This window comes from Falco rusticolus, chromosome 6 (genome assembly GCF_015220075.1).
Source record: "Falco rusticolus isolate bFalRus1 chromosome 6, bFalRus1.pri, whole genome shotgun sequence".
Taxonomy (NCBI): domain Eukaryota; kingdom Metazoa; phylum Chordata; class Aves; order Falconiformes; family Falconidae; genus Falco; species Falco rusticolus.
Genome location: NC_051192.1, coordinates 7,942,472 through 7,956,507, shown reverse-complemented (window position 1 = coordinate 7,956,507; position 14,036 = coordinate 7,942,472). Strand labels below are relative to the sequence as shown.

At 36.3% G+C, this 14,036-nt stretch overlaps 1 protein-coding gene across 11 annotated transcripts in view; it reads left to right on the top strand.

Moving 5' to 3' along the window:
- The window catches only part of RYR2 (ryanodine receptor 2), a 434,536-nt gene that overhangs the window by 211,492 nt on the left and 209,008 nt on the right, over positions 1 to 14,036 (top strand). For all 11 annotated transcript variants that reach the window (XM_037391531.1, XM_037391524.1, XM_037391528.1 and 8 more), the window contains 4 exons: positions 934 to 1,055; positions 4,113 to 4,296; positions 4,985 to 5,120; positions 11,061 to 11,156. In XM_037391531.1, the coding sequence (XP_037247428.1) occupies positions 934 to 1,055; positions 4,113 to 4,296; positions 4,985 to 5,120; positions 11,061 to 11,156 (538 nt within the window). The remainder of the gene's footprint in view (positions 1 to 933; positions 1,056 to 4,112; positions 4,297 to 4,984; positions 5,121 to 11,060; positions 11,157 to 14,036) is intronic.

The following is a 14,036-nucleotide window of genomic DNA, read 5'->3' as shown; positions in this document are numbered from 1 at the left end:
CCATGTTTATCCACATTGTAGTATTTTCTATGACTCTTTTACATGCCAGAACTACAAACTAGAGCAGCATCTGTTATACTTGTAAGGCCATGCCTTATGATTTTATATGTATATATATATATGCATATGTATACACACACACAAGTAATTTGTATCGTGTGTGTGTATACACACATACATACTTTTCTATATACTTTATTTTTCTCTCTTTAGAATTCTTCTATATTTTCTATATGAAAATATTATATATTTAGGAAACAATGTTTACATACATGTGAAATTGTAGTGATTATAAGACTTAGTATAATAAGTATAATCACTGTAATAAATAATTCAAAATAAGATACATTATGGAATAGTTTAGTAATTTAAGAAATATAAATACTTTGTCTGTGTGTATGATTTTTTTTTAACCTAAAATAGTTTAAAATATTTATGTAATATTTATGTGAATAGCTTCAGAGCCATGATAACTAAATATGAAGAACTGTAAGTTATTGGTAGTGATTCAAGGCATAGTCAGAAAAGGCGGCTAGGAATATCCTTGAAAATCAGGACCAGTAAAGAATACCTGTTCTGATGTTGTCTGTACTTTAGGGATGTGTTGCTCTGTAAGGGAACTGTTTTTAAGGTTAAGAAATACAAACAAAAACCCTTAGACCTTTGATTATTTATTCTTCTTCAATAGACTATATTGTTTACAGAAGCTGTGGCTTTGAGATTATTATGGCAGTGAACCTGCTGGCTCAGTGCAAGTGTGTCCTTGGACATGAGGAAGTGAAATATGAGATTATCTGGTTATAATTAAAATTTCTTTTTGGTATGTGACTTCATCATCGTTTCCTAGCCTGCCTTAATATGTGAGTTTTCATACATCTCATTCGTAAATAATGTTTCATTTTGCAGTGACTGATTTTTATTTTTGTATTGCAGGCAATAATGCACCATGAAGGTCACATGGATGATGGTTTAACATTGTCCAGGTCTCAGAATGAAGAATCCCGTACAGCACGTGTCATCCGTAGTACAGTCTTCCTTTTCAACAGGTTTATAAGGTGTGCTTCTGAAATGATCTTTTCATCCCTTTTATTTTTTTTTCCATTTTTATTTTATTCGAAGTGTTATTAACACAACAATGAATGATCTAGCCCTCTTAAAAACCAGAGGAATACTGCTCAAACCAGACTTTATGCCAATTCTTTGTTTTATCAGCAGAGATTTACCTTGAGAGGTATTGGTCAGTTTCTTTTCGCTGTCTTCTAATATTACTTTATTGTACAACCTTGATTTAAATGCATAAACATATTAAAAATGCAAATCAACCATAAAAGAGAGACTTTTCCCTGCCAAAATTTGCTGTAAGTCATGTGGTGTATCATTTGGCTTTTTCTTTTCTAAGTATGGTTTTTAAAAGTGCTCTTCCTTGAAAAACCTGGAAAAAGGAGATAACCATGTAAGTACAAGCTTGTACAAGACACAAATGTACTGAAGAATTTCCTAGCCAAGAAGAAGTTTTTCTCAAAAGTTTTAATGACACCTTCTTTCTACCCTCCCACTACACTTTCCTTATTTGTTCCCTTTTGACGCTACTTGTTTAATATTTTGCAACATATAAATGTTTTATTTTATAGTATTTTAACCATTTAAAAATATTGCCAGATTTATTTAATTTGCATTTATCTTCCTATTCCAAATGTCCTCCTAAATAACACTGATAAAATGCTAATTCTCAAACATTTGTGACTTCAGTGATTGATGAGAGGCCCCTCTCATCAGTGTAACTGGCATTTGGAAAGGATTCTATGCGGTAAGACTATATGGAATGATAGCGATTTTATAGGAACTTATTTGTCACAAGAGAAGACAGTGTGGGAGATGTTGACCTGAAGCAACCATGCCCTAAATCAGTGCACAGCTGAAGACATAGACATGCCAAGTTTTTTCCAAAAATGTTTACCCAGGTACTTAAATAACAACAGAGAAAAACGCCTGTCAGGAGAATTGCCTACTGTATTATGTTTAAAAAACAAAAGAAATGCAAACCCTAGGTCACTTTGTACATAATACTTTTTCTTAGAAGCTTCTAAGAATGCCATAAAAGATAAGGACAGAGAAAGGCAATTTAATGATAAGGTTTCAGAAATCAAGGTACTAGTAAATTACAGTGCAGATTTTTGTGGAGTGCACAGGGAGTCCAAGGTAGTGTTTAAAAATTTAGTTTTGGCAGGACGTTATGCCAAGAAGATAAAGCTGAATTGGAGAGGATCAAAATTATTCTCATAAGTGTGTCTGCCAGTTCTCTCCCATGAAGTCAGTAGAAAACATACACTTCATATAACATATATTTAAAAAAATCATTAAAAAAATTGCACTTCAGATAACATGCGCACAATAAAAGTTAAGTTTTAAAGATAAATTTTGTAGCTATCTTCTTGAAACATTGCATTATTTATTCCAGAGGATTTTTATTCTTCAGTGGTAAATATTTGTACTGAGGTAATATTCTTTCCTAAATTTAGGTGGTTTCGAGCCCTAGTTCACCATTTGAGGTGAAAATAAAGTGATGTGCCAGTTTAAAAAAATAAGAAACAAACAAAACACTCCCAATCACACCCCACCCCCCCCCCCCCCGAAAAAAAAACAACCAAACGCAAAAAACACAACAAAACTTATCATTGTTGTCTATATCCAGCAAAAAGCGGACTATAAAACAGGGCTTCTGCTCTGTACCGTGGCCTGGAGAGGAATCCTGGGAGCAAGCAGGGCGGGAGGCAGTTCAGGAACGAGGGCTGGCACGGGTGGTGGTGGGTCAGGTTGCTGGGGGCTTTGGGTGCCTCCAACGAAAGATGTGAGTGCGATGAGCACGGAGCTGCTGCCCGCTGTGGGCATGGCGGGCTCCTCTGCCAGCTGGAGCTCCGTGGTCTGTCAGCATAAACGGGCACGGTGTAAACCTCTTTGCTACATAGCCGGGTTTCTCTCAGACATATGCTAGCAAAAAATTCTTTTTACAATTGCAGAATTGAGGATGAGTCACAAGAGAAAACATGAGTGTCAAATGAGCCCCCTCCTCCTGCTCTCCCCCGCTGTGTGCAGGGTGGGCCCTTGCCTTCAGGGCTGCTCCCCTCCCAGCGCTCCAGGGCCCTGGCTGGCTCCTGTGGAGTTTCAGGTTCCTCCACACCTTTCCCCTCCTCCCTGAGGATGGGCATTATGTTCGCAGGCCCTCAGCACCTCCCGTTTCTTTGCCCCTCATGGTTCTTCCTGCTTCTTCCAGAAGGTTCTGGCGGGCATCCTCCAGCCCCCAGCAGGGGTAGACCCGCCTTCCTGAGGGGAGCCAGGGAGCCGCGAGGGAAAGCCCTTGCCTTCCACTTGCTGCATGGCGCTGGTGAGGTCTCAGCTGCAACAACCGCATTCTAAGAAAGATGAAGGAGGGTATAGCAGGGGTCCTGAGGGAAAGCACTGCTGGGAAAAATTGGATTATGGGGTTTGTTGGGGATTCAGCTAAGCAAAGGGCAGGTGCAGCATGGATGAGAACAGTCTGCTCCTGCTCTTCTAGGAAATGGTGGTCATAGATTACTGCAAATCCAAGTTGGAATTGTGTATTAGGGAAACAAAGAGGCTAAGGAAGTGCTGGCACAGTGGGTGTGGATGAGCTACATCTTCTGGCTTTGAAGGTGACTTGAGAACAGGTTAGAGACACACTTGAGAGCCTGGATGGTCTGGCTGGGCCCCCTGGCACTGTAGGCCTGGTTCTTGGACTTCCGTCTGTTCCAGCCTCATGATGCATTGAACTGGTTTACAATATCTTCATCTTTTGGTCTGGCCTCTTGATACTGCTAAAAGTGTAGGTAGAATATTAAAATATGTTTTCTGCATTGCAATAAATTTTAAGAGAAACAACATTTTTGGTTCTTCCAGATCACGTTTGGGAAGGGAGGGGTGGATCATTAAGTGGAGAATGGGGCAGACATAAATAATTTTTGAGAAGTTACGTAGCTGTCAGAAAATGAATTGAGCTTTGGCATCTAAACAAACTTTGCTTTTAAACCAATAAAGAGTTTAAATGATAAAATAATTAATTTCCAAGACTCAGGAGACTTTGCATCTTCTTGTAGGGGCCTTGATGCTCTCAGCAAGAAAGCGAAGTCTTCCACCGTCGATTTGCCTATTGAGTCAGTCAATCTGAGCCTTCAGGACTTGATAGGCTACTTTCACCCCCCTGATGAACATTTGGAGCATGAAAACAAACAAAACAGGCTCCGAGCACTGAAGAATCGACAGAACCTCTTCCAGGAAGAGGTACTGCTCTCAGTTTTACTCCTGATTTCCACCATGTTGTCTGCAAGTATTCTTTCACAGTGTCTGTAGTGTTGACATCTAATCTGGAGTATGTTTGTAGCGGTATTCTTTTTCTGTAAGAGGCAAACTCTTTGCTACGTTTATCACTTTAGATCTGGTGGTTTTCCTGTATATTTAAAGAAATGCATTTTTTTAAAAAATCAGATATATTAATATGACCTTGTGCCTTGAATTCTAACCATAATTTACTCCTTATGTGTGAATTAGTTTCTTCCATTACAGTTTAATCTCTTGATGCAGAAAGATGTTTGATTTAATAAGCTTGATTTAAATATTTTGTTTAATATTGTCTTTTTTTTTCTGGTAGTGATAGCTGCCTGACTTAAGGCAGATACTTAATCAGATGGTTAAATGCCTTCCAGAATAGAAACTTGCCTAAAATTGTGTCTGGAATACTGTTTATTTTTTCTTTTATTTTGCCCATCCTAAAAGGTAATTTTTTATTCTCACGGTCAAAGAAACTTTTCTGTAGGAATTGTTTGACTCCACTTGTCTGACTCCAGGTATACTTGTATTTTGCATATCCTGCCTTTTATATTTTGTTTTCCTAGACTTCTGAAAACCTTATGTGTTTGCATCTAAACAGTACTGTTTTTTCCTCTGACAATCTGAGCCTTTTCATTTTTAGGGTATGATCAACCTTGTGCTTGAATGTATTGATCGCTTGAATGTATACAGCAGTGCAGCTCATTTTGCAGATGTAGCTGGGAAGGAAGCTGGAGAAGCATGGAAATCTATTTTGAATTCTTTGTATGAATTACTAGGTAAGGCATGTTATGGGGTACTTGGATTGTTTTAGTTCAAATTAATACTCAGATGAAAAGAAACACATACCTCTTTTAGTATAGAAGAATTTCTACTGAATTAGTATAGAAGAATTTCCACAATTTAGGATACAAATTAAACAAGACTTTTGCATTTCCAGGTCCTTGCTTATTCTTAAGAACAAAATACACTGAAAACACTCAAATAATGTGATTTTTCCTTATAATATTGATTATTATAAGTAACATGATTCTTACTTTAATTAAATGATTGATTAGTTTTTTCATATTAGCATATTGCTGATGTATCTTGTATGCTGGCCAGAAATGTAGGGACAAAATATGTGTGGCTATATCATTCCTGTGTTAAGGAGCCACAATATTGTGGTCAGTTTTGTAGGAGTCCGTGATTTTTCACACATCTGGCTGTAGAACTGCAGCATAAATCTAAAGTTTCTATGACCAAGACCCCTCTTTTTAGTTAGTAATGACCAGTGACTCCACCATTATGCTGGGATACAGCGTGCCATGGAAAGGTACGCTCTTTTAGATGCAGTATATCATGAAGTTCTTGTGCACCCTGCAGTCACTGACAAATCTCCTAATAGCTTCTATAGGTATCTAAGTGTTAGTTGGTGTGCTGGTCAAATTTATGTGTAGGTAGTAGCGTTTAATTGCCTGATTCGTTTGCTCACCAATTTGAAATGCATGTGTGATTTATGTTCTATTATGACTCATTATTTAGAGTTATTAATCCACTACGATAGCTGCCTGCTGAGTTGTTAATTGTCTACAAAAGGAAATTTTACTCCCTGAGAGACCATTCTATCAGTTCCTTCCTCCTCTGTCATCAGGTTTTCTCAGTGCCATAAGTGTAAATAATAACATTAACACTGACCTTAAGTGGCTGAGGACAGTAACATGTCTCTGTCATTAAAGAGTCCTTTGTGCAGGCTGCGTCGCTGTGCCTATATGCTTGCTTTCTGTAACACACCAGCTCTTATGCGAGGGTCTGCTTGCCTTTAAACTTGTACGTTGGGCAAAAGCTTGGGTTTGGACAAACTCCTCATGCAGGATTGTTATCACTTTCCTGTAAAATATAAAGCATTTTAGTTATGATACTAAATCTCACTCCTGAAAAATTTAGTAATGAAAAGGTGTACAAGTAATGCGATGTTATACATCAATTCCATTAAAACTCCACAACTGAATGTTGAGTTTGTAAGATGAAGTGAGTCGAATGGTTAGGAAATGCCCAGATGAATGCAGTGTGTATATTGACTGTTTTGAGGGTATGCATTGTGAAACATAATCTCCTACTAGTTTTTCTATAGGACCCATTCCTTAATTTCATTTTAATTTATTAATGGTACTTAAAATACATAGCTTTGTCTTTGCTATTTGGTGTGAGGCACTGAAACTCATTTATTGTAAGCTTTTTAATTCATGTTTGGAAAACAAAGGTATTATCTTGGAGTTCTTCTGTGCCATTTCTGATTAGTAATCTGAATAATTGGAACTATTAATGAATGTTCTGTTGGAAAATCCTGTAATATGGCAGATAGAAAGTATTATCTCCCATTCCATGCAGAGAACCAGATACAGAGAGAAATTTATGTAAAAAAGACTCTACCAGTGCTAATTCCCAAATTAAGAACTGTGAGATCTGAGCTTTTCTCAGAATATTCAGCAGTATTTCATGTGTACCAGGCATACTGAAAACTTGCATTCCTCCAAATTCAGAGGCACAGAAAATAAAATTTTAATGGCGTGCCTCACTTCACACAAACTTTCCTTACTACCCAACAGCAACGTGAGGCAGCTGAGGCAGGAGTTCTGTATATAGTACTGTTACAGAGCTTTTCCATCATCTTATGCTCTTGAATAAAATAATACCTGTGGGGGAAAAGGATATCCAGCATAGAGGTGCTTCTGTCTGGCCCACTACTTTTTCTGTTGGAGAGAATAGAAGTTGACATAGTAAATATCACTGAGACAACCAGAAGCGCTCTCCCGTGATCTCTCAGAGCAAAGAAAGAGCTAGCTGAACAATGGCTGCTGTCACCTAACCACTGGTAGAAGGTGGTTCCTGTGGCTACGATTCTGATTGAGGAGTTGCTGAGATCTACCACCTCCAAGTAGTTGAAGATTGTAGTGTGATGCATATGCACAGGTTGCAAGAGTGACCAGAAGTGGCGTTTCCCAACATTAGATTGGTAGATTTTATGATCATTATAAGGTACTTCAAATATTTTTGGGTTTGATTTCCATGTTTTTTTTTTATAGTTGCAAGCTAAATACACCATCTATACACCTCTCTTCCGTTCTGTAACTTGCAGCATAGTGACGAGTTAGCATATGGGCCTGAGACTTCATCTAAGAGTGGTTTGTAACAATGGCACATGTTGTCCTTTGTATTGTAGTTCTATATGCAAAACTGTTTCAGAGGTAGATTTTGCTGCTTTTGCTGGTGAATTTATGATATTTGATGACTCAGAAATTTTATGACTTGGGAACAAATTATATTGTAGGTTCTTGAATGGAGTGTCCAGATCCCCCCCCTGCCTCCCCCCGCCCCCCCCTCCTTATGTTTTCCAAACTGGTATAGGCCTTTCTTGTGTTCATTTGCATGTTACAGCTCCATTCTCACTTATCTTTGCCAATGTCTGTCTTCCTTCAGACTCTATAGTCTGTTATAGAACTTCCTTCAGAACTCTATAGTCCGTTATAGAAAATGAAGAAAATGTTTCCTGCTGTTTTCACTTATTTCAATGAAGTTAAAAAAAAATCCATATAGCTTTGGCTATCTTCACACTTGCGAGCAACCAGATTGTTCAGTCTGAATTTTTTGCAGGTAGCTCAACCATTGGCAGGCAGAAAGAGTAGCAAATTTTCTCTCTTAACAGTTAAAATTCAGATAAAATGCAGGAAACTAAACTAAACTTTCACAGCGAAACTGATAGTAAATCGTAGCATGAGCTTCTCATCATAGCAGTGCTACTGTTATGTTACTCTCTCTGCTTATCTCTTTACTCACCCTAATGTCTGTATGATGCTTAAAAATGCGACATTATGTAATGTGGATTTGTGGGGGTGTCTGCTTGTCCAAGCTTGAGATAAAAAGGTCATCTAAAAGGATCATTGGTAAAAAATTTACATCTTAATCTATCTTTCAGCTCATATATGGACACTAAGTAAAGTAAATCCTCTTTAGGCTTTTTTTTAAAGGTGTTTTTTTCATGTATACTGATGGTAGTTATTTAATTTATGAAGAATCAATTAAAGAAGTTATGACAGGAATTATGAACATTTAAAAGTATCCGGACTAGGTCCAGAGAGTTAATGTCTCAGTGAAATAAGCTGATGGCCTTTTAGAGTGCAGATGATGGAGTATGACAGTCTGTGGTTTGGTTATTCATAGATGCAGTGGGGAGGGGGGTATTGCAGTTTTTTGTAACAGTTTAGTTTATCTCTTGTTAAATTAAGCACAGCTCAAACTGGAGGAAGCAGTGGCTTGATTGCTGAATCATTTCTCTAAGTCTGAAATTTCCAGTGGACAAGGCCAGAAAATTCCTTCTGAAAGAGTCTACTTGTTCTGCTGTTTCCATGCACTTGTAGTGAGAACAGTGCACAAGCTTTTGGTGACTTCCCAGTCTTTATGTCCCTCCTGCTCCCTTATGTTACTTCCCTAACTGCGTTATCTTCTGGCAGCTAATGCTTAAGAAGCCTGGCTTTGATCTGCCTATAATGAATTTGTATGTTGCTCTGTTCTGAATAATGCTGGACCTGTACAGTAATTGCATGGATGACAAATGGATATTGTTTGCTCAATCTTGCTTCAGCAAACAGTATTTTGTTTTTGAGTCTGCACATAATAATAGTAAACTGTGATGCCAGAATTAATGGATTTTGTTACATCATTGACATTGTGATATATTTCACTGTGACAAGAATGGAGACATTTACAGACTTTGAGTTGATTGAGACCGGGTACTATGGCATATAAAAATCACAGACTAGCAGAATGGTTTGTGTTGCGAGGGACTTTTAAATATCATCTAATCCAACTAGCCTAATTGTAAAAAAAATGTTCCTTATATTCAATCTAAATCTACCCTCTTTCAATTTAAAATGAATGCCATATATCTACTAAGACATCTGTCCTTCATCTGTTACAAATACATACAATTGCTCTGAACTTGTATTTGATCCTTTTGTATCACAAAAGAATGCACAGGAGTATAAGTAAAGATGTGAATTCAATGTCTGACTCGCCACATCCTGGTTTTTGTTTCTTTAAAACTGGGTGTTAGTCTTGTCAGAGTAGTGAGAAATAAAAGAAGCAACTGTTAGATATTGTTTTTTGTTTTCAGTGTTAAGTGGCTGTGTACTTCATCTAATGCACAGCTTTAACCACTAAATATTGACCTTTCACAAACTTCTACTCAACTGCAGAAATGCAACCATCTGTATCTTATTAACTGTTAATGAAGTTAAATTAATTGATGTCATGTTAAGCAATGAACTGTTACTACTTTCCTTTAATGGTTATACCTGAAGCACAGTGAGATTATGTGGTTTGCCTATAATCAGTTTAAAAAAATCAGTCACAGAAACGGGTGTTTCTTAGTTCTAATCTGTGTCTTTTAACAAGATGCTCCTCTTATGATTCCCAAGTATTTTCAAATAACTATGGTCATGATTAATTGACTATGTAAGGTTTCAGGGTATAGATTTTGTTATCATATAATACAGAAAGAGAAAGGGATTTTTTTGATTGTTAGGGGTTGGGTTTTGGTTTTGTTTGTTTAGTTTGTTGGGGGTTTTGGCTGTGAAGCAGTTGGATTGTGATCTCTCCCCTCATGACACAGAACTGTCAGTGCAGCGACTTGTTTGCAATTAACTTCCAGATTGCTTTTCCCCTTTGCAGATAAAATTTCATATCATATTTATGTCACAAGGCTGTAAGTTTAACCTTTTATAATTGAAACGGCATAAACGCACGGTTTGCAATATAATGTAGTGGATTTCTGCAGTAATAAACAGATTTTTAAGAGGCCATTGCCTCTTAGCAGGACCAGCAGTCCTCTGCTGCTGAAAATAACCATAGAAATTTCAGGATGAAATAATTTGTTGGCAGAATTGGAAAAAGATCTTAAGAAAAGCAGTTTGCACTGTTGCACACACCAAACAGAAATGTTAATGCCTCGTTCTTTTTTTTTTGGAGTAGAACAGAAGCTTCTCGGAGAGCTCATGTGTAGGCACGTGCATGCAAATGCATGTATTCCAGGACAGGGCAGGCTTGTGGGTGCCTGCAGCGTTCAGTGAGATTTCTACTCAGTTATACCACCAAGTCAGTTGCATGAGTTCAGTCTACTTCAATCTTCAGCTTGAACATGAGGATGAAACAGTTTCCGCCAGTTCCTCCCTCCCTACAGCCCTGTCAAAAGTATGACAAACAGTTCCTGGACATCTGTCTTGTTTTATTTCCTATTATTTTTGTAAAAAGGTATTGTATCAATAGAAAATCACTTACTTTCGTCACCTATGTTGTTGGCTTCATATTCTGCTCTTCCAGTGTTTCCTGTTGTTACAAGAATATTGTGTTAACAGAAATTTGTTTCTACAATAGCAGCTGACTTCTGTGGGGTCGGTACTGGCTACTTCATGTAGAGCGTTTTGCAGGGATCATTGAGGTGATTGTAAAGCCGAAATAATTCTAATTCCTTAAAGGTCAATTTGATGCCAAGGGTAATTTTTTACGCTTAAATCTAACTACCAGTTACGTTATTTAAATTTAAATCAAGAACATCAATAATTAAAGATAAAGAATTTGGATCCTTTCTGGCAAGACAAAACAAGGATTATTATTTTTTTTTATTTGAATGAACTTATAGTTGCGATTATTTTATTATTTTTCTCTCTTTCTTCTTCCAATAGCGGCTCTGATTCGAGGGAATCGTAAAAACTGTGCTCAATTTTCTGGATCTCTTGATTGGCTGATCAGCAGATTAGAAAGACTGGAAGCCTCTTCTGGTATGCTTTTTAGTATTTTAACTTCCTTATTTGACCAGATTTTCATTCTTTAAAATTGGTGATACACTTTTTCAGTCTAATAAGCATGAAGTTCTTCTATGTGAGCAATTTATTTAATTTTTTTTAAAAATAAATTAGATTAATAAAGTGAGGTTTATATTTGCAACATTTTTACATATTTATTTCAGTTGTAGTTCTAGCTCAAGTTCTGACAGTCTTTCCTTTTAATTGGCCAAGTGATTTTAATGTTATTTTTTAATTCAGGCAAATAAACCATTTAGCAAAACAGTTCATCTGCAATTTCAGTTGTATTCAGTTGCTTTCTCTCTAATTCTAGTACCTTACCTTCCCTTCTTTGTAGAAATCTGCATGTTTTTAAGGATTTTCATCCAACTGAATATAATAGTAACCATATGGAATGGATATAATTTGTCTCTTCTTGAAGTACTGTAGAGGTACTGTAGGGAGGTTTGTGTGATCTACTTGAATATGTGTAATAGAAGGATCTACAGAAAATTACTCACACATTTGCGTGTAACAGTGTTACCTCTGTAATACATACACATTGGCTTTTTAATCACCTCTCACTCCTGAGGTCTGAATTTCTGATTACAGTTAACGACCATGCATGGAATACAATTATGATTTGAGAATCTGGGAATTATGTCTCATTTAGACACAATTTCTTTAAGCTAGTTTATTTTCTTTGTCATTACTTAATGTTTTGTCTTCCTCCTGAACTGCTGTGTTAACCCCTTAGTGTGTAAGAGATGCAATGAGTCTCTGTGTTACTCAAAGTGAAAGTAAATGAAGTTATGCTGAGCTGTACTGCTCACTGAAATGGTGATCCTGGATTCTGCTTCCTTGGAAGCAATCTGTTCTCTGTCAACCTACACTGTATTTTTAAATTTCCAATGGATTTTTATAAAAAAATACTGCAACTAAACTTGGTCAAAAAGACTCTTTGGACTATATTGGAAAAATACACTTTTTGAGCACAATAAGTAATAAGTAGTGTGAACACTGCCTATTACGGGAATGTAAATAGCTTAAGAATTTCTCTTGGTGATACATGATTCCTTTGAGCATTGGCAGCTTGCTACTGTGTACCTCTTTACTGTCTTTAATGTAGTTATTAACATGATTGTAAACTATCACAGAACCTTAAAGTTGGTTATCTGGATTACCACATTTGCCGTGTTTTTTTTGTGGCTTTTTGTTTGTTTGTTTGCTTGCTTGTTTTTAAAAAGAAAGTCTTCAATTCTTATCAGAATAATTATTTTGTGTTCTTTTTTAAACAATACTACTCTATATTTTAAAAAAAATACTTTTGAAATATGCCACTGTACTTTGATTTTCTAAACATGGTAGACAAATCTCATTGCATTAAAGAACCTCTGCTAAGTGTATCTCAGAGTTACTATCAAAGAGATAGTAGGACTGTTTCTGCAGTTAAGAGTGCTGATTTCATCGGTGATACTTGAGTCTTTGCCCCTTTTTATTGATATAAATACAATATTTTCCTTTTTTTCTTACACAAATATTTGATTACTGTTGTTTTCACCATGAAAATATGCCAAAATGATGTCATCTAGGCATCTGACAGTAGACAGTTATCAAATTTGGACCCAGCAACTAAGAAATGAGATTCAAATCAAGTGATTAGTTCTGGTCTCTTGAGACTGCTTTTGACTCTTTTTTCAAGCGTGCTTTTTGTGATTAAGATAAAGAAACAAAATAATGCTGTTGATAAGAAATGTTACTGCAGCCTGATTCCACGCACACCCCCTCCTTGTTTTTCAATATTAGCAAAGGTATTATTGAAATATTAAAAAAAACCAAACATGTGCAGTGTAAGGCCAGTGTTCTAAATTATATTTTTACCAATGTAGTGATACTTGGAGTTCTACAGGTTACAGCAGTAACTGAAAACATGGATCTGATGTGGTGAGATCTTTCATATTCTGATTTGCTGATTAAGTGAATCATAGGACTGAACAGTAAAGAAATTATGAAAAAGGTTGAAATAAGAAAGATGTTAACAGCTCCTTATAGAAAGCTTTATTTCTTGCATGCACTAGACAGAAAAATTAGACAATAAGCAGGAGCTTGAAGTCTAAATTAAGCTCTTGTCAGGTATAAGGAATTTGCCTTGCAAATTATTCTTCCCTGTAACTAAAAGTGAAGAAGAAATTATAGAAATATAAATAATACAAATTGGAGAAGTTTTACATGTAATAATCTAATGTTAACATATGAAATAACAACACAGTAAAAGCAATTTTGGTTTGAGACATTTCAACTTTTTATATAGATCATTGACGTAGACTGGAAGCATATATTTTTTTTTTGCCATTATATAAATCTTAAGTTTCACTACTAGGAGAAGCCAGTAAATGTTTGTTAGAAATGCATTTGGAATATACCTTCTGGTCTAGAAGTTGAGAAAATTGTATGTTTTAAGTCAGAAAAAAATTGTCTTGTGGAGAAAAGGATAATAAACAACCAAGAAGTTAAAGCCAGGTTTTCAATACTTGTGCTACCACAGGCAACCTCAATTTCAATAGTTTGTTTCATTCCTTAAATTAATGTTGATCTTGACACTTTTATTGTATATTTTTTCATTTCTCTACTACAGTCCACTTTTGGGGTGAAAGCATTCATCTAAGGAGAATGTTCTCACAGTTATGCAGTTGCATGGGATTTGACTGCAACCTTAATTTTAATGTGTTTCCCCAGTTGTTCATGGTGAAACTATTTCATGAGATACCTAATTTTACACCTGAAATTCTCAGAGCTAGGATTTTTCAGAAATTATGCAAAACTTTGTGCTCAACCTTTGGAGGTTCAAGATGAAATTGAAGACAGCTCTAAAAATGC